The 22,320-nt window shown below is 34.4% G+C and overlaps 1 protein-coding gene across 1 annotated transcript in view; it reads left to right on the top strand.

Moving 5' to 3' along the window:
• The window catches only part of LOC149770829 (condensin complex subunit 1-like), a 99,762-nt gene that overhangs the window by 21,331 nt on the left and 56,111 nt on the right, over positions 1-22,320 (top strand). Inside the window, exons 6-14 of the mRNA XM_089949068.1 lie at positions 1,120-1,268; positions 2,846-2,973; positions 5,881-6,004; positions 6,892-7,039; positions 8,608-8,730; positions 13,606-13,680; positions 15,117-15,251; positions 16,515-16,608; positions 18,762-18,918. Coding sequence (XP_089805194.1) covers positions 1,120-1,268; positions 2,846-2,973; positions 5,881-6,004; positions 6,892-7,039; positions 8,608-8,730; positions 13,606-13,680; positions 15,117-15,251; positions 16,515-16,608; positions 18,762-18,918 — 1,133 coding nt within the window. The remainder of the gene's footprint in view (positions 1-1,119; positions 1,269-2,845; positions 2,974-5,880; positions 6,005-6,891; positions 7,040-8,607; positions 8,731-13,605; positions 13,681-15,116; positions 15,252-16,514; positions 16,609-18,761; positions 18,919-22,320) is intronic.

The raw sequence follows: 22,320 nt of genomic DNA on the forward strand, positions 1-22,320 counted from the left end.
TTAATTTGGGAGAGGTATCTTTTTTAAATATTCCTAATTATTGATATATTAATTTAACACCATTGATTCAGTTGGTCTTTATGGAGACGTTTCAGTTTATACAGATCATGTCAATACACCATGAAGTATAGCTGTCATTGCTAAAACTTGAAATGTGTTTAATCAACTTCCTTAATTTATTAAAAGGGAGCCAGTGTTCATAATAATTCTATCCATGATTAGTACTCATTTAATTTTAGAAAAATAACTTCAGTAAAGTTGATTACCTTATATCATGGCTTGTATCGTAATCGGTATAGCCGTCTAATAATTTAAGGGTAAGATTTGCTTCTGGTTTTCTTATTTTCCACAAATCTTGATTAGTACCTGGCAAATGGCAAGGAATCTGCATGCATTAATATTATTACCAAAGACTGCCTGGTTTAAGCAAACGTGGGCACAGTGACTATTTCAGTTAAAATTGTCACTATGCATGAATATTTGCGGAAACCATGCTGTCTTGTTTATGATGTAGTGTACTAGCCATGTATATTCATGGTTTTAAAATTGATTTCAGCTGCAAATTGCACACATCCAGATCTGCCATCACATAATGGACTGACAGATCTGGTTCTATGCAGTTTTTTGAATAGTAATCAATAAAACAAACTACATAGGCCCTGATCAGTATTATGCGATGACAAATCGGGATCTGTGGTGTTTGCAGTGTGATTAAACTTATAATCATGTATGGAGAGCATTAAGATACAAGCACAGTAAGGGCTTTTCCAGTCAAACATACTGGGGACCCAGGTAAATAACTTCCATTGAGTAGTTGTTTAGACATGCAATTTCGAATTTTGTATCATTTTCTTTGTATTATCAAATTACCCTGGGATATTATTCTAATAAGGTGTGTTCTCTGGGTACCATGTATGATGAAATGGAACAGCCCTTACATGTAAATATCATATATGTTTACTTTTAAATTCTGTAAGCCAATTTAGGCATTCTTAACAGCCTATTCAGTACTAAAATCAGCTTTTTTAAATTTGATTTTATTAATAATGCATAGCGGTTCTGTCAAAAATAATTTGCAGTTTTGCCAATTAAACTGCAATATGTTCATTTTTGTACCAGGGTAAAGGAAAGAAGAAGAAGGATGCAGGAGCATGGACACTTGACTGGGCTAAAGAGAAGGAACATGGGATCAAGGCAGTACTTCATCTAGTGCAGCTGAATATACACCGACTATGGGATCCGCCTATACCAGAGGAAGAGTTTGTCAGGTAAAAGAAACAAGTCTTTTAGCGATAGTGCAATGAATTGTTTAAAGTTAAAATCTTACAGTGTAAGAAATCATTATCTAAGATGGCATTTTTGACAATAATTTCAGTTTTCTCTAACTCCATATAGATCATAACCTCTTAGGAAACTTGCAGAAAATATAATGCCATGTGTTCATCCCAATTCACTTTAATTGTCTGCAGCTTTTCACTGACAAGCCGACTATTAATTTGGCCATCTCACTGCGTAAACCTTTGGTTGAATTCATTTGTCAGATTTCTGCATCTTTGGTTTTTTGCACCTGTCATTGTCACTCTTCCTCACAATAGATGCCTTAATTTTTTACGTGATTTCAACCAACTTTGCTATTCAACTTGATACTGATGAGATGTTGGCTGAGTTCTATTGATGAGATGTTGGCTGAGTTCTATTGATGAGATGTTGGCTGAGTTCTGTTGATGAGATGTTGGCTGAGTTCTATTGATGAGATGTTGGCTGAGTTCTATTGATGAGATGTTGGCTGAGTTCTGTTGATGAGATGTTGGCTGAGTTCTATTGATGAGATGTTGGCTGAGTTCTATTGATGAGATGTTGGCTGAGTTCTATTGATGAGATGTTGGCTGAGTTCTATTGATGAGATGTTTTTCATTTCCACTGAATAATGCCTTTATGCATTTCGACCAGCTGTAGTATTTAGCTTGATATTGATGAAACCTGGCTGTGTTTATTTACTTTCTTTATCATCTTTTAGCAGAGTTACAGCCCCTGGTTGTTTGACCCACTCACGTTTGGTTCAGTACAATAGCTCTCTCAGTTACTGTTGGATTCCATTCAAATTTGGTTGATTTTCATGACACCGTGGTTCAGTTGTCAGTATTCTGGCTCAGTGGATTTTGAACCTCTTATCTTTAGACCCACCCACTATTTTTTTTTTCCTGCACATTAACTCCCTTTATTATTAATAGATTTCATATAGATATGTGCATTGAATTATAAATTGCTTTATTATCTTTTTGTAAGGGTTGAAATAAAACATACACATATAAAAGCTAATTCTTGATTAGCAGCTCACATCATATGTGGCTAACTTTTCATTGGGTCTTTAAATTCATGGTTTGGGACAACAACAGAATTCACCAAAATTTGTAACCCATCAAAATTAGTGATACTACAGTATATTTGTGGCAGTCCTCATTCACAGCGTTTAAGAGATGATGTAATGTCATGGGATCCAGGTGCCCTCATGAGTCAGCCTGAATTTTCCTCAGGATAGAAGATGTCTTTTTAGTGTCTGTATTGGAATGTGGCAACAACTGTTCTGTGTCCACCAAGAAGTTTAAATTGTTTCTTGGTTGTAGGTAGGCTTAGGTTGCCAACTGCTGCCATAACTGCTCATGATTTTTGTTCTGGGTTGAATTTGAGAAGTTCTGAAAATTAATTTTACAGGAATGGCAGAATGCACACTTTTATACTCTATTTTTATACCCTTATAATAGAAAAATGGATGAGTGCAACAATCTTGGACGTTTCTAAATCATTGCTGACACCTTGCACTTTAAGATATACTCAAATTTTGCAGCTTGGTTACAAACTGCTGTTACAAGCTCTTGGAGAACCCATCCATTGCCTATGTGGCCAGCAAGGAAGCTAGAGAGGGGATTGCTCACATTCTTGGAGTTATGGTCAAACGATACAATCATGGACTTGGTATGTATATCAAGACTCGTGCTAGGTCAGAATATTAGGCAGAATTTGCCTATGCAACTTTTGTGTGTGTGTGTTCCTGATAGAAAGAAATTGATGGGTGCTTCAATGTGCCCACCTCACACCTGTGTGTGTGTGTGTGTGTGTTCCTGCTAGAAAGAAATTGATGGGTGCTTCAACGTGCCCACCTCACACCTGTGTGTGTGTGTGTGTGTGTGTGTTCCTGCTATAAAGAAATTGATGGGTGCTTCAACGTGCCCACCTCACACCTGTGTGTGTGTGTGTGTTCCTGCTAGAAAGAAATTGATGGGTGCTTCAACGTGCCCACCTCACACCTCTCTGTGTGTGTGTGTGTGTTCCTGCTAGAAAGAAATTGATGGGTGCCTCAAAGTGCCCACCTCACACATTTTGTGCATCCCTGTTGATCTTTCATTGCACCCTTCTGCCTAACCCTAACCCTAAACCTAACCCTTCTGCCCTTTTTAACTGGAAAATTGACTTCTTTACTTACAATGTAATTTTTGATTGATCTTATTTGATAAATATTTTACTTTTTTGTATCAGGCAGGTAGGGGTTGATGCAGTGCCACTTATATTTGTTAGCTCGTTTGAAGTGACTACTCACTGCCACTAAAACATGGTTAGAATTATGTTTTCCGTTGGGAACATACATGGACCCCAACATAACTGTCCATATATCAGAAATGGGGAGAGAAAGGTCAGAGAAAGCTTGGGCTACTACACAGGTCTCTGAAACAGATAGTAGAATTTATTACACTTCATGAAACATACAGAACATGCAAAATTTTCTCTCTTTATTGTCTGAGAAGAGAGCAACTTTGTCTTTGTTCTAGGCAATAAAACAGGGTATGGTCAGGTGGTTCAAGTGAAGTTTTGCTCGTCTACACCTGGCATGTAAGCACTGTATATAATATACCGTTTGTTTCCACTTTCTACTGGATGTGCCTGTAATTTAAAACCATACAAAAACCAAAGTTCTAACCCAGTTTTAATTAGAAATATTTGGGTCACAAAGTAAACATAGAGGATCTTACATGATTGCTTATTTTAAACGAGTCAGATAATTTCTTTTTGTAAGCCTTGGTTACTAAAAGATTGAAATTATATGTTTGACTTGAGGTAAAATATTGTTGCAGAAGTCAACTGTTACGTATATCTGATTTAATTCATATTTATTTTAATTTTATTGTTTGTTTGTCTGTTTTAAAATGTTATTTTTATTGTACATGCTATTATAATATAATCTTGTTTATGTGATTTGGAAATTTTTCCAGAAAATCTGTTTGACCTAACTCTAATTGTAAACACCTAAGACTGACCTGAATTCAAAATTGGTAACAGTCACTTGAACAAGTTCTTTTTTATATTTTATTCTCGGAGTAAAATGATTGCTTTTTATCAAGGTCATTCTGAGGCTGCGTGATTTATGTAAACATGATCACATGACCCTCTATTTCGCAATTCGGGAGTTTCCGAAATTGCACATTTCATAGTTTTAATAATGATGCTTAGAGAGAGATCTCTAAGTCTGGGCTTTAAACACGAGGTCAAGTCATTTTTCTTCAGTTGTAGCCAGTTTTCGAGTTATATGTTCACTTTACTTCAGATTATTTGGATTCTAAAAGGATTCTTTTTTTCCTGGAAATATATGTGTGCTCATACAGAATTCTTGAACAAAGACATTTCTTAAAAATTTTATTTGGATTTCCAGCACCGGAGTGTTATTTCTTGTGTTTCTGCAAGGAACTGTAGACTTCAACACTGTACAGAATACAGCATGCATCATCGTAATCCATGTTTGGTTCTTCATCGGGACTCACATTTGATTTCATTGGAGCATTTCAGCATTTGGACTTCTAAAATTTTATTCTTGGATTATTTTTGGCTTTGATTCATAAAACTAGAAGTTCTTATATTTTTCATTTTTACAGGGAAATAAATAATTTGTTAAATTTTTCAAAGCTTGTTGTTTTCACTCTTTCTTGTGTTATGTTTATTCAAACCTAAACACATAACGTAAGACAACATCAGATACAAAAATCATTTTGTTGTAATATCTTTGTAAATAAGAAGTGTTTAAAACTTGGACACATTATGGACAAAGTGATTGGGACACTAAATAAAATCATTTTAAATTTAAAAAATGAGTTACAAGAGTTTTATATTGACCCCTTGAAATGTAAGATGCTATTCATCACATGATAAAATGTATTTTATTTTTGATTTCTTTATTATTTATTTTCTTGGAATAAGATTTTATTTTGACAAAACCACAGAACAGTGTAGTAAATTTGTTGTGAAATATGTCATGCTGCCATGTTACATGTGTTACAATAAGGAAATTATAACATAGATGTCGACCTAATTAACATAGTTGTCATATGTTGAACTTCATAATGTAAGTAAATATTTAGCATAGAAGCAATTAGTAAAACCATTTTGTATGATGGGTTTCTTTTTGATCTGGTAAACAGCTGGTTAGATAACTTAGCACATGTAAAAAAGAAAGGGCTGAAAGAAGTTGATGAATATTAACACTACTGTAACATTGTACTTTAAATATATTCCTTGACTCATTTGGCCCCAGAGACTTTAGTAATTTTGCCTGAAAACGGGGTAGGAAACACATTTTGGAGGTTAATTCTGAATACAACCAAATGCCTCTGCTTCCAAGAGTTTTTCTTTAGACTGATGCCTAGTTGTGTTAGAAGCATTGTTTTCTTTGGCTATTTGGCTCACGCATGTGCAGAAGGGTAAAAGTTGGAGTTCTTTTTTCTTATGTAAATGTTAGAATAATATTGATTCACCAAGGTTAATATTTATTAAATTCCAAACATTTCCCAAATTACCCATGTATCCATATTTGCTGCTATGTCCTTTCTAATGCAGGAGCCAGTTTGAAGGTCATTCAACTGTTACAGCATTTTGAGCATCTGGTGACACCTCTGGCTGAGGCTGTAGCTCTCTTTGTGTCTGAATATGGAGCCAAGAATGTCATTGCTGAGCTTTTCAGGTAAAAACCTAAAAAAGTGGATGAATTAAAATTCAGTGAAAACTGAGAGATTAATGGAAGTAAAAATAAGTAACCTATCAAGATGATGACAAGAAATAATTTTCCAAGCTTCTGTTCTTTATGATATCTGTCTGTCCATCTATTTTTGCATCTCCTAAACTTCCAGGCAGAAATTTATGCATTTGGATGTTGCATTAAAGAGCTCATCGTTGGCTTCATCCCTGGGGTAGGTGGGTGGGTGAGACAACATCCAAAATGTCAATTACAACATATTTTCTGACAAAAACTATATATGTATTTCACAGCATGAAAACAATGAATATATATGGCAGATTTTGCATTATTACCTATGGGGTGCAGTCTGGGGCTGAGGAGCAAGTAATAGGTGGGTGGAGTTAGGGTTTGAATATGTGGTAAAAGTGCATGGATTTGCAATTGCACAATTCAAACATGAAATGTGTTCATGGAACATGGATGTCCCACCACTGCTTGAAATCTAACATAAACACAAAGCTTAACTACACAGATTAAGGGATAAGATAAATCATTTGTAGTAAAAGTGAACATGTCAAATGGATTTTGGGAAAAACAGTAGTCCCCCTGTTATGAGACTCCACTCAAGAAAGGATGCCTGCATCTATTGCCATTGTACATGTTAAAGATTTTGTCTCCATGATTCAGGCCACCCCTCTTATAAAGGCTACAGAGGTGGTGACTTTATAAAAATATGGACTACCTATATTTTTATGTATCTGAAGGAGAAATTGAAACCTAAATGTTTATAAATAATTTTCATGATTGGGCAAAATTGACTGTTGTTATTGAATGATTTCAATATTGATTTTCAGTAATTATTAAACACAACTGAAGTATTATTTTTCTTGCAGAGAAATAGGCCGTATGGATCCAGCAGATCTTTCTCGCGACACATCGGGAACCCGGGCATATTCCGCATTCATAGTGGAGGTTGCTGAGAAAATTCCTACCACCATCCTACCTAACATAAGTCTGATTCTGTGTCACCTGGATGCAGAGGTGAACTTTTTAAATACATTATCCATTCATATTACCAGATCATCTACTGCCTTACAAATCCATCCTTACAAAGGTAAAAGGATGTTCACCAAATCTTTTGCTATTTTTAGCAATCAAATTGCTTAAAATAGAATCATCTGCTTGCCAAGTAAGATGAAAATGGAAAGGAGGATGAGAGTGCAGACATGAAAAATGGATGCATTTTAATTTTTATGTAAATTCATTGCCAGAATGTAACAATCATGTCTTAGATTGATTTAGACCTCTTAATGGCATATTTCACCCATTAATGATGCATTATAGAACAATTTCTGATTTCCAGTTACTTGTGAATACATTAAATCAATAATCAATTACAGATGATTACAATAAAAAAATAAAAAAAATAATTAAAATAACCGATTGCAGTTAACCTTGGACTGCCTGGTAATCCATCTTAAATGCAGTAGTCCAGAGAAGGGACTTAAAACTGGAGGTCTCTTCATTATGGGTCATAAGTATTTCTGTATTTAGTTCACCTGACTATTGGGCAATGTGGCTGTTTGATAGTCCTGTACTTCATACATCATAAGCCAACTTTTACTATTTTAAGCTTGTTTTCAAAATCCTAAGTGCTGGTTTCGATTAAATTTAACTGAGCCTTCTGACATAAAAGCCATTCAGTTTTCTGCAAATATTACCCATAAGCCATTAAATATGGCTGCCTTTACTAAAATGAGGTAAGTTTCTAAACTGCTCAACAAAATTTGACCAGATTTGTTGAAAATAATGTGGCCTTTAAAAAATTGAACAACTTCTCTTGAATACCACTCAACAGAATTTGACCAAATTTGATGGAAAACATTCTGGCCTCAAGGCTTTATAAAAAGAATGCTGATCCACTGTAAGATTTAGCTGACTACAAATAGATAGTCTACAGTCATCATTTTTCGCAAAACCTTTGTACAGAATTTTACCAAATGTGACAGAAAGGTATGAAATGCTATTAAAGTTATTGAGATTATGCTGCTGATCTGTCGTGTCATATAACTGCAACTACTAAATAAGAAAAATCTTTAACTGTCTTTTCACAAACATCTGAGCAGAATTGAACCAAATATGACATAGAGCATGCTGGCATAAAGGTCTTTAAAATTTGTATACCAGTCTACATAGAGCATGCTGGCATAAAGGTCTTTACAATTTGTATACCAGTGTACATAGAGCATGCTGGCATAAAGGTCTTTACAATTTGTATACCAGTCTACATAGAGCATGCTGGCATAAAGGTCTTTACAATTTGTATACCAGTCTACATAGAGCATGCTGGCATAAAGGTCTTTACAATTTGTATACCAGTCTACATAGAGCATGCTGGCATAAAGGTCTTTACAATTTGTATACCGGTCTACATAGAGCATGCTGGCATAAAGGTCTTTACAATTTGTATACCGGTCTACATAGAGCATGCTGGCATAAAGGTCTTTACAATTTGTATACCGGTCTACCATCCAATATGGCTGCCATTATTAAAACATGATGAGAGATGAATGTGGGAACAAATTGAAAGATTGTTTATCTTTTTCTAGTCCCACAGTATGCGTAATGGTATTCTTGGGGTGATGGGAGAGATTCACATTAAGATTTTGAGTCAAGAAAACTTGGATGACAAGTTGAAGACGGCCAGAGACCAATTCCTGGATAAGTTAGAGGTAACAACTTCATCTATATTTGTCACTTAATATATGCCCCTTTTGTGACTTCCTATTCAAATCAGTTGTGTGGGATGATCCAGTATATTTTTCTGCCACATCAGTCTTATTATAACATTGCAGTTTGTTAGAAAAAATGTCACATCATACTTTTTATGTCAGAACATGTCACATCATGCTCTATATTTATGTAAAACATGTCACATCATACTCTGTATGTATATATGTAAAAACATGTCACATTATACTCTGTATGTATCTATGTAACAACATGTCAGATCATACTTTGTATTTAGGTAAGAACAAGTCTCATAATTTATATTTATATTAAAATACGTCAGTCATACTTTGTATTTATCTAAAAACATTTCACATCATACTCTGTATGTAAATGATGTCACGTAAAGCTTATGTACGATTTAGTTTTAAAAATATTAAAAACCAGATTTTTTTTGTCAAGAATATATTTATTGATAATTTTGTGAAAATCATTTTAAATACAATTCGTCCTTGAATAAAAAGGGATAGGTGAAAAATAAATTTTACTATTGTATGTTTCGATATTGTGCTCTTTTCTGAGGTATGTGTGGCATACAGGCTGATACCATTAAACTTTGGTCTTGTCTGAAGTATGTGTGGCATTCAAGCTAATACCATTAAACTTTGGTCATGTTTGAAGTATGTGTGGCATTCAAGTTGATACCATTAAACTTTGGTCTTGTCTGAAGTATGTGTGGCATTCAAGTTGATACCATTAAACTTTGGTCTTGTCTGAAGTATGAGTGGCATTCAAGCTAATACTATTATACTTTGGTCATGTCTGAAGTATGAGTGGCATTCAAGCTAATACTATTATACTTTGGTCATGTCTGAAGTATGAGTGGCATTCAGGTTGATACCATTATACTTTGGTCATGTCTGAAGTATGAGTGGCATTCAAGCTAATACTATTATACTTTGGTCGTGTTTGAAGTATGAGTGGCATTCAAGCTAATACCATTAAACTTTGGTCTTGTCTGAAGTATGTGTGGCATTCAAGTTGATACCATTATACTTTGGTCTTGTCTGAAGTATGAGTGGCATTCAAGTTGATACCATTATACTTTGGTCTTTTCTGAAGTATGAGTGGCATTCAGGCTAATACCATTAAACTTTGGTCTTGTTTGAAGTATGTGTGGCATTCAAGTTGATACCATTATACTTTGGTCTTGTCTGAAGTATGTGTGGCATTCAAGCTAAGACCATTAAACTTTGGTCATGTCTGAAGTATGTGTGGCATAGAAGCTGATACCATTACACTTTGGTCATGTCTGAAGTATGTGTGCAATAGAAGCTAATACTATTATACTTTGGTCTTGTCTGAAGTATGAGTGGCATACAAGTTGATATAATTATACTTGGTCGTGTCTGAAGTATGTGTGGCATTCTAGCTAATACCATTATACTTTGGTCTTGCCTGGAATATCCAACAGTAAATAATCTGCAACTTATAGTTATTGGTTTGAGTCATACTTCTTGTAAGGGAAACTGTCCATTCCTGATCATAGTCCCTATATGAAATTATTGCTACTAAATTTAGAGCAAATAGATTTTTAAGGGGCAGTAACTTACATCATCATGTACAAAATATTTGCTGAAAAACTGTATTTAAGGGTCAGAAGTCAGGAAATTGAGACGAAGAACGTCTGTGATAGTTTTCAGTCATAAATTGAATTAATTTGGCAACATATCAGCAGAAATTTTAAAATGGATTTATTTAAACACCAAAAGCCATTATTAACATCCTCTGATCTTTTGACACAAGACCTTGTTTCATTTTACCGCTCTTTTAATAAATTCTTGAAAAAAAATGGAAAAAAATGTTTTCTGAGGTACTGTTATAAAGAGTCATGGTGTGACAAAAAACACAACTTTTTTGATAACATATTATGGATTGACAAAACAATTTTTGTTTGACCAGTCATAAAGCTTGTTACATTCATATAATCTAGGACTTAAGTTGCCATATTGTATGAATAAGTAATCCAGACCTTAAAACGGACACACGGCGTGGGTTCGAGTCTAGGATTTGACCAATGTGGGTATGTGAGAGAGCTTGCCAGTAGCTTCTTGTGGGTCGGTGGTTCTTCCCGGGGTTTACCCAGGTTCTTCCTCCACCATTATTACTGGCCGCCATACATAGCCTATAGTGTGCTGAAAAATGGCGTTAAACCCAACAACAATAACAACAACAAAATGGACACAGGCATACAATGATTTCTCCAGGAATTTAAATATTCTTCCATATTAACACAATAACCCCTGGAGGGTTTTGTCGTTTTCGTCTTAAATTCGATTAGGAAACACATTTTGAAAGCTATTTCTGAATACATCCTAAAACACCAACTTCCAGGTGATCTTCCAGTAACATGCTGCCTAGTTGTGTTAGAAACATAGTTTTTCATTGGCTATTTGGCTCGCGAATGAGCAGAAGGGTAAAAGTTGGAGTTCTTATTTTTTTTTTTTATGGACCCATTATTTTCATATAGAGAACACTTTTCTCCAAATGCCCATCTTATCCTACTTTTTGCAAAGGTTCATCTGTCTGTTCGCAGTTCATACCGGTCTGTGTTAGATCTGAGACCAAAAAGTCTAAAATCCGGACACAAAATTGGTTTCCGACCACAGGCAAAATTTGGTTAGGAAAAAAATCAGGTCCAAACAATGAATATTTTTGCTCTTTATTTTGTAGTGCAACTAGAAATTCCAGATTATTTGGTATCATTGGAGAGCTACATCTGTCTACCTTTCTATAATACCACCCACTTTAGTGTATCTTACATGACCTTGACGCTACAAAGCTCAGCAGTAGGCTATTACCTCCTACCACTTAAACTCGTCACCTGGGGTTAATTTGTTATTGTTCAGGCTAAGTCAGAATATTAGGAAAGTCACTTCTTTATCCATGGACCATAGCTGCCAACCCTCACGAATTTGGTGTGAATTTCACGACTTTTTCAGCGATTCACGGATTCACGCCGCAAGCCAAAAATTCATGAATTCTCCGATCCTCAATTATTTTAAATTTTTAATAAAATAACTGATTTCCCGTTAAGCGCTAGTCGTGATATTCGCAGTTGCCGAAACGGTTCGGTACTGCTGGTCGCGATATTAGTAGATCTACAGCCGATTAGTACAGTTGGCCCGGTAGCAAGCATTTTAGCCTATTTTAATCGATATGTATACGAGTAGTTTTACAAATGCTTTTGAGAGAAACTGGGGCCTAACCGGAATTTTGCTCCGCGCATGTGTCACCAACACTGATTTGAGTTACGGTTCAGCATCTCATGTACGATTTAGAAAATGTCTTCACCACCAAGAAAAAAGAAATGTATTACTCAAAAAGTGAAGTTTAATTTGGAATATATCAAAAATTGGCCATGCATTCTGCCATTAAACATTGATATTCATCATGCTTTTTGCACTCAGTGTGCCATCGCAGAGACGATGTGAGGAAGTACGTCGGTTGCAAAAAACACATAGAAGTTGGGAAAATTAAAAATTCGCAGATTTCAGCTCCGGAATATTTTAAACAATTGGCAGAAGAAATGCAGGCTACCAACGCTGAAGCATTATTTGTGAGTTTTCTTGTCGAACACAATCTACCTTTATCAGCTGGAGACCATGCTAAACATTTGTTCTAACAAATGTTGCCGGACTTGAAAATCGATTCCAAATTTTCCTGTGGAAGGACCAAAAGTGCTGCAGCTCCTGTGCATTCATCACAGCAACAGTGACAGCGAAAGTATATTTTCTCTAGTGAGGAAAAATAAGACTTTAGGGTCTCCTTAGTTGCAGAAAATTTGTCAGTAATTTTAGTCGCCAAGATCAACCAGCCGGCAAGAAGTCTGAACTGTTTAGAAAACAATTTTACGATCAAGCAGTTGAGGAAGTTCAGGTCTGCCACAGTATCATGTCTTGATAAATAAATCTTTCTGCATATATGTCGTGTTTTAGTTTTATATTGCGAACTTGATATAGTGTAGCATTGACGGTCAGAATGGATGGAGTTATTGTCATGGTATTTTTCACGAATTCTTGTCCAAATTCACGACTTTTTATCCCTATTTTCACTAATTGTGAGCCAGGAAGGTTGGCAGCTATGATGGACTGTGAGGTAGAAGTTTGAACTCGCAGCGAGCCATGGTTTGGATTAAGAAATAATTTACTTAACAGACTTGTACTTCAACTCTTTGTGCATGTGCATGCACACACTTATCTTCAACAATGGTTTCCTAGCAAATATTCTTTTTAATGTGCTGCTGAGACAATTGTAGAGAGCAGGGCCGTCTGTCATCTACTTCTTGCTTATAGCTCATTCCTTATTTAGATTTTTTTCAAGCAAATTATTATGTTCTTTAAAGCATGAAAATTTGAAAGTTTGCAAATTTTAAATAGGCCAGTGTAATTTAGAATTTCTGTCACAAAGCTAGGAAACAAATTCTGAAAGTGAAACAGTCAAGCTTTAGTTGTTATTTTTATTTGTGATATGAGAAGGCAACAAATTGATTTTGTTATAATTAATTTTCTTTAATGTTTTGCAGTCTGCATATTTTCAGTAAACTTCATGACCTCTCGTGTACAAAAAACAAGGTTGTCATGGTTACTAACTCATTTTTATTTTTCTGGTAATTGATATTCTTCTACTATTGGCAATGCATATCATAACAAAACTTAATATTCTTGTTCAATCCTTAAACATTGAATTTAATGCATCATACTTGGCTATGATGTATTTTGTCATTATTCACTTCTTTTTGTTCAAATTGCTTACTGTATGCATGGATGCTTGGTGTCATTTGCTTGGATTTGATGTCATATTATTTTCTTTTACAGGACCATATTCATGACACAGCGGCCTTTGTACGAAGCAAGGTTTTACAGATTTGGCTAAACATTGTTAACGAGAAGGTATAACTCAGATCCTGGCCATGAATTCATGTATATTGTTAATGAGAAGATGTAACTCAGATCTTGGCCATGAATACATGTATATTGTTAATGAGAAGATGTAACTCAGATCCTGGCCATGAATTCATGTATATTGTTAATGAGAAGATGTAACTCAGATCCTGGCCATGAATTCATGTATATTGTTAATGAGAAGATGTAACTCAGATCCTGGCCATGAATTCATGTATATTGTTACTGAGAAGATGTAACTCAGATCTTGGCCATGAATTCATGTATATTGTTAATGAGAAGATGTAACTCAGATCCTGGCCATGAATTCATGTATATTGTTAATGAGAAGATGTAACTCAGATCTTGGCCATGAATACATGTATATTGTTAATGAGAAGATGTAACTCAGATCCTGGCCATGAATTCATGTATATTGTTAATGAGAAGATGTAACTCAGATCTTGGCCATGAAGTCATGTATATTGTTAATGAGATGTAACTCAGATCCTGGCCTTGAATCCATGTATATTGTTAATGAGAAGATGTAACTCAGATCCTGGCCATGAATTCATGCATATTGTAAATACGAAGTTATCTTGGAGCCTTTCCATGAATGTCATTATGCTCCTCCTATACCATGTTAATATATAGCCTTCACATTTCGGGATTCAAAATTCTGATTGGCCCCCCAGGATTTGAGCATGTAGGTGGAGATGGGGACACTTTAGCATATAATTGATATCACAATATATAAAAAGCAAAGCAAATTTTGAAGTTGCATAATGTTGTGTAATGCCCCATGCACTGTTGAAGATAGACGTGATAAACTAAATGTTTGTAACATGACTGGTGATGGTCTATTATTTATGAATCTATCCTAGGGAGAGTTGGTAAATTACAATACAATACAGTACAGTCTTTTTATTGTAGATTTAAAAATACTTGGGTGGCATAGTTATAGCATTCATGAACTGAAAATACAGATTAACAAAGTTTTAATAGTAATGGCTATTGTGTACTTTACTTTGACTTTGTAAGCAAATGTATTTGGGTACAAGTTACAGTTATTCAGTTCTGAATCCCTCCCCATCGATGTAAATCATGCATTGTGATACATATTGGAAGCAACATGCAGATCGTATCAATTCCTGCATAAAATTAGAATTAAGACAACATTTTATATTTTCCTGATTCCTGTAGAAATGCACCAAAAATTATATTTAAAACAGTGTTACTATTCTGTGACCTCATTTTTGAAAAGCAGATCACAAAACATTAGTTTTCAAGTGAAAAAAATTGATGATATATCTGTCAGGACTTTGTACTTATATAATGTACTAAAATATAGATATGTGGATGATATTTTATGAAGGTGTGTGCAGGTGAAACAGTGTTAGATGAAGACCTTATTCAATAATTTATTTACTATTTCATGACTACAGTGTCTTCCCCTCAATCGACAAGGGAGCCTGCTGCACCTTGTGCTTGGCCGTTTACAGGACAAATCAAGCCAAGTCAGAAAGAGTGCTGTTCAGCTCATAACCAACCTACTGAAGAGCAATCCATTTGCTGCCAAGGTATGTGAGCCTTTACAACATTTAACAATGCATTCAAAAGGTAGGGGAAACAAGTTATTTTAAGTTAACTAAAATTGTGATAAGAGTGATTCATCATTTGTGGATATTAAATACCTGATTCAGCAACATGCATGTATTTAACAATGAAATAGATACTAAAACAAGAATGCCTTCCAAAGTTCATTTTTATTTGTATTTTTCTCTAGTTTTTTATACATATGTCCTGCAAAACCAGATTCATTATAAGAAACTGGTCTAGATCATTAGGATTAATTGACCTATAGTTTAGTGTTAGGAAGTAAATTTACTTTTATTTGTAGAGTTGGGACTGGATGAATCTCAGTTCCTCTATACATTTAATAAACTCTATGGTCTTTATGACAGTAACAAAGTGTAGGTTGACGTGTTTTATGCCAGTTATATATGTTAAGCAGGCAGCTCAGGTCATGGGTTCGAACCCAGGCTGATTGATACCAAAGACTTATAAAAATGGTACTAACAGCTGCCTCACTAGGTGCTCAGCATTAAGAGGTTAGTGTTAGGACTGGTTGGTCTGGTATCAGGACAATGTGACTGGGTGGGCCATCATGCTACATATCTGCATCATGATGCCTCAGTACTAGACATCACTAGAAACTGCCACACTGCAGACATCATAGCAATATGACTGAAAAATTGTTAAAGCTCCATTAAAAATTCAAATCAAACTCATTTTTGTAAATAAATTAGCATATTGTAGTTATCTCCCTTTGATATTCCTCCACAAAAATACTTCAGTAGTAAGAATAGGAAGTCATTGCAGTAATTCCTTGAATAATGTTTCCAATGTTAATACTTCAAATAGGAAGTCATTGCAGTAATTCCTTGAATAATGTTTCCAATGTTAATACTTTAAATAGGAAGTCATTGCAGTAATTCCTTGAATAATGTTTCCAATGTTAATACTTTAAATAGGAAGTCATTGCAGTAATTCCTTGAATAATGTTTCCAATGTTAATATATATTTTGGAGTGATATATAAAGATTTTCACTTCATCTGTCCAAACCATCAACGTTTTCAATACTTTTTGAATTTTAATTGTTACCTCAAACTATGAATTGAAACATGTAAGAAACAATAATTTCTCCACTTCCTCATCAGTGGCATATACATGAATTTGAAGTATGGACAGAATTTTTTTTCTGTAAAACGACAGTATTTGATACCCACAAATATAACTGAAATTGCAGTGTTTGATGTATAACATCTTTACTTTATTTCAGTTGAGTGCTGAGGAGCTGAAGGTGAGTTATGAGACAGAGAAAAAGAAACTGGATGACATGATGCCTGAACATCAGACACAGGACGCTACCAATGGTGAGACACAAGAATTGGTTACCTAATCATTCTGTGGAGAGCAGGACAAAGATATTGCTTTTCCAGCTGCGGTTATACTCCATCACAAATGTAGTTATGGGGGGGTATACTGGAGTCAGTTTGTTCAAATGAAATTGGGGGTAGGGGATGTGGCATTGTGAACTGGAGTCTGCTTGTCCATCAATATGTTACATTTTTTATTTATTTAATAATGAAGCTGTTCAGATATCTTGAAGACATTTGGTATCCTTTTGCAACATGACTAGACATTGTGTCATGTAAAATATGGGGCCTGATCAGAATTCGATTTTCATTAACATTTGAAATGTCTTTATGAAACTTGGTATGCAATTACAAGAGTTTTTGACTCTTTGAAACTGTGGCTTTGTTAGAGTAGTACTTTTAGAGTTGTCTCACCGTTTTAAATTTTTATTATAAACTTGTCACATCACAGTTGATAATGCTGAGATCTGTAATTTTATAATTTTTGGAAGTCATATATTGTAATGCAATTTGAAAGAAATAGTGCTCCCTCTTTATAAAGTCCCTCAGTATGTCCCAATAAGTTGATTTGTTAATGTATTTCACTTTGTGTTCTTGGATAATGAGAACCAATATGGAGGTCATTTCACAACATTAAATACTCTATTATGTTTTAAAAGATGATCTGGACACATCATTATTGGAATACTCCTTGATAAAAGGCTCCCTGTTGATAATGTGACTTTCATGACTCACATAACAATGGTATAAAGATGGAGAACTGTAGCTTATTGTACAAAAAATGTGAGACATCTATGAGTTGCAGAGTGTTAAATGTGTCATAAAATTTGCTTAAAACTTACCATGAGAAGCAACAATAATACTAATAACAAAAACAACTATAACAAGATTTAAGTTTATTTGTGTATAACTGATTTTTATGATGCTTAGTCTATGAAATTATCAAAAATTTCTCACTCAGAACTTAATCTAGACATGAAATTTTATTAATTTCATCGACCAAACCTCTCTTCACAATAATCCAGGGAAAGGACAGTCATAAAATGAGCTGGAATGATGTAAATTAGAGATATTAATTAAAATGAAAATTTCTAGTCTGATTGTCAGGTTTATCTATATGATTTGTCAGATTGCAGTGTTTATAAATGCAATACGATATTTTCATTATTGGCAAGAACTTGTTTTCTGTTTGTACCATTTTGATCTTGCAGTATAAAGATGCCATAGAAATTGAACTGGTCTCTCATACATCAGTTGTGAAGTTGTATCAACTTACATTGGGTACCTTTCACATGATCTGTTCTTGGATGATAATTTATACAAATTTATTTTGAAAAGCAACAGTGCTTTAAAATCATCATGTTTGTAAGCTCCACCTTTATTTGATCATTAAATACTCCTGGTCTGTTGGTCTGTTCCTTACTTTTTGTTTCCACACCATAAATGTAATAATGTTCATTCTAGAGTATGTTCCTTGATCAGACTTTGTAGATGGATTGCGCTTAGAGGAGAAAAACCTATGTGGTTTGAATTCAAAGGTCATGGTCATGGTAAGCTGATCCATTGTCCAGTGTTAGTGAGGGACCCTGGGTAGCCAAGTGGTCTAAGGCACTCTCCTTTGCAGACAGATCACCAACATCTCATCTCTGGTTCAAGTCCCAGGCTCAGTCAGAATGGGTATGAGAGAAAGCTTGCAATAGCACCCATGCCCATGGGTTGGAGGTTCTTCCTGTGATTATTACAGGTTCTATCTCTCAGATATGCTGGCTGCCATGTACAGCCTGTAATGTGCTGAAAATTGGTATTAAATGTAAAAACAACTCCAGTGCTAATGTTTACATTAAGGGCTATTAAATACGGAACTGTACCATTGTTGTTGAAGGGTTGGTAGGGTAGATTTACTCACTTTTTGATTACTGAGTAGTCCCTGCTTATTACAGCTAAGATGTTAGAGTTGTTTTTGAGGTGGCAAAAATCTTCAAAACCCAGAGAAAACTACCAACCTGTTTTTGGAGACCACTGCCTTTTGCAAGTACAGGATTTGGGATCAAACCCAGGACCACAGGGACACAGGTTAAGTATATTATCCTACTGTGCTATCCATGTCCAGGTCAATGTAATCTTATCGATTGTTCCTGTTTTTGGTACAGAGAGGTTTAAGAGCATGATATGTGAGGAATGGAATGCCCTTCAGAAACGACTTAAGGCCCTTCTAACCTCAGAAGGGAGTGAGGAGATTGTTGGGGAGGAAAGTGAGGATAAGGAGGGAGATTCTGAGCTTATTACTGAGCAAGACACCATGGAAAGGTGAGTTTGTAAAAACATTGTTTTGTAATATCAGGGGCAACTTTGTTTTGCATGAGTTGGAAGATGGTGAGACATATATGTATTACTCCTTTGGCAGTGATGACGTCATCTTAATTGTTATGATCATGTGGAATGGTTTTCTGTCAAAGATCTGTCAGTGATGAAGTGATCTTAATTGTTAACATTATCATCATGTGGAATGGTTTTCTGTCAAAGATCTGTCAGTGATGAAGTCATCTTAATTGTTAACATTATCATAATGTGGAATGGTTTTCTGTCAAAGATCTGTCAGTGATGAAGTCATCTTAATTGTTAACATTATCTTCATGTGGAATGGTTTTCTGTCAGTGATGAAGTCATCTTAATTGCTAACATTATCATCATGTGGAATGGTTTTCTGTCAAAGATCTGTCAGTGATAAAGTCATCTTAATTGTTAACATTATCATCATATGGAATGGTTTTCTGTCAAAGATCTGTCAGTGATGAAGTCATCTTAATTGCTAACATTATCATCATGTGGAATGGTTTTCTGTCAAAGATCTGTCAGTGATGAAGTCATCTTAATTGTTAACATTATCATCATATGGAATGGTTTTCTGTCAAAGATCTGTCAGTGATGAAGTCATCTTAATTGTTAACATTATCATCATGGGGAATGGTTTTCTGTCAAAGCTCAGAAAATCAATAACCTGATGCATGGTGCCACCCTAACTCAAAGATTGGAAGCCTCTTGTTTCTAAACAAGTTGGTCAAAGAGCCTGTGAAAGAAAGTTTTACCATTTGCAATGCTTCAGTTCAATTTGATGTTCTTGAAAGACACCAATAAATTATGAATATTCAGTCCTGCTGGAGCTCCATTGTTAGTCTCACCACCTTATGAAGATAGTACTGAAGTTATCAACTTTGCACACAAAGAAAAGTATGTGATCAATAAATGGGGGACAGTACTATTTCTCTTCCTTGTATTTTATTGGTTACCGATAATTAGCAATCACTTGTCCTTCATGAATAATAATATGCTGTCCATTGACAGGGTAGTGCATCACTGATTAAATATATTTAATTTTGGATACATAATTTTCTTTGTGTGCAAACAAAACAATTTTATTTTAAATGAGATATAATTTTAAGGGAATAATATGCAAGATCTTGACTTTTCTTTATGGAATCTGTGTAGACATTTGCTAAGTTACAGTTGCCATGGTAGCTTGTGCTTGATGGAAGTCACTATCTAGTTTTTGCTTGATGTATGTTTGAGTGTATTTTGTTAGAGGTTGTTACAAGTCTATGCTCTTAAAATAAGTAACAGAAAAGAGTGAAAGACAACAAGCTTTGTAAAATTTAGCAAATAATTTATTACCCTAGAATACAAAGTGAAAATGAGAAGAAAAAACTTACAGTATTTTGAATTCGATCCCAGAATAATCCAATAATTACAGACACAAGTCCTAATAATTTAAAGTCCTGAATATAATTAGTAAAAGTCCAGAATAAATCCAAAAACTGACAGTGTTGATGTGTCTGTGGTAGCATATAGTGTTGAAGTGCCAACAGTCTTATATTGAATCACAGTGGTATAATTCCAGGTTTGAATTCACTCTAAATTCCAGTGAATGGGTCTATCCAAGAATTCTATCAGATCACTTTTGTATTTCCAGAGAAAATAATCACTTGAATTCAGTAATTTGAAGAAATAAATTTTCAAGCCCAAAAATGAAAAACTGGACACAACATATAATGTAACCTAAAACTGCTACGTATTAAAGCACAACTGAAAAATCCTCACAGTTACAAGATTATATAGTTCTTTACTTGACCTCAGGTCACAATTAGCATTTTCTGTAAAATAAAATAAAATTACCTAATGTAAAATAACTTTTTAGAATGATCCTAATGTTTACAAAATAAAAACCATAACGTGGATTATGTAAAATACACTAAGGATTTTATTTAACCTAGATATACCCAAATAAACATATTTAATAATAATACTGATTTTAATCTCATACACATAGAGAATATATTAGCTATGTATTAGTTGTTTACACAGAATAAAATAAATTTTAAAATAGTGGGTCCAACAGAAATGAACTCGATTTTTGGACAAGGTCATGTCCAACTTATAATATTACATTACAATAGCATGTGGGGCCCTGAGTGGCCGAGTGGTCTAAAGCACTCACCGTTACGGATCACTGCCATCTCACCTCTGTCTATGTGGGTTCAAGTTGCCGGTTCAGCCTATGTGGGTATGTGAGAAAGCTTGCCAGTAGCTTCTCGTGGGTCGGTGGTTCTATCCGGGGTCTTTCCGGGTTCTTCCTCCACCATTAATACTGGCCACCATGGATAGCCTTTCTTGTGCTGAAGAAAAATGGCATCAAACCCCACAACAACAACAATAGCATGTAATGAAATTAAAAAAATAACAAAACTAACAAACAATTAAATTAAATATACACAACAACGTATATATGGCATTGTGGTTTGCTTGTGGGATTCATGTCACAATTAAATGGTAAGTTTTTATCTTCTTTTTACTTGTTTAGGTTTTACTTGTCTTAATAAACTGTTGGATCATTTAGAAAGTACATCTTTGTTTCAAATATGTTTAAAGTGCAAAGTCAGATTAATTTAGGAAAGTTTTTCTGTAATGTAAATTATATGAATTCTATTCATTTCAATTTTATTTTTTAAGTAAACAGTAGATTGTTAAATCATTTGTTATAAGAACTGAGTTGTGTTATCCTTACTGATTAGTAATTATATATATTATGAAGTTACATGCATTTTCATGTTTTTGTAAGCTGAATTAAATCTCTCTTTTTAATCCTAGATGTAAATTGTTTAGAGATTAATGCTTTACATCACATAGATTGTAAATTTTACTACAGTTTATTTCAGCACTTCATAAACTTAATTCCACAATTTTCATAACAAGCTGGTTTATCCAGGTCAGTGTGGATGTTATTCTCACGACTTAACATGTTCAGTTCCTTCAGTTCAATAATAAGTCAATGTAATAATTGTCTAATCCAACATATAAACATAATTCATTAGGTTTTTGTATGATGCAAGATTGTCCAAATTATTGTAAGTATTATTCTAACTGACTTGACAAGATAAATTCAGTTCAGTATAATTCCACCAACTCAGCTGTTTTAATTGATTCATTCAACATTTCATTATAACAATTCCAGAAATTTTGGAAGTTATTGGTCCGTCAAAGTCAATATGTTAACTTAATCAACCTGATGCACTTGATTCAATTCAACTTTTTATCAATTCAATTCGATGTTGAGGAATAGGAATTTAACATTATTAATATGCATATAAATCCAATTCAAACAAGTTTTATACTTGAAGTTTACAGTAAATTAAGCATTCTTGCAGAATTAATATT

This window comes from Sinohyriopsis cumingii, unplaced genomic scaffold (genome assembly GCF_028554795.1).
Source record: "Sinohyriopsis cumingii isolate HCF-2022 unplaced genomic scaffold, ASM2855479v2 utg002264l, whole genome shotgun sequence".
NCBI lineage: Eukaryota > Metazoa > Mollusca > Bivalvia > Unionida > Unionidae > Sinohyriopsis > Sinohyriopsis cumingii.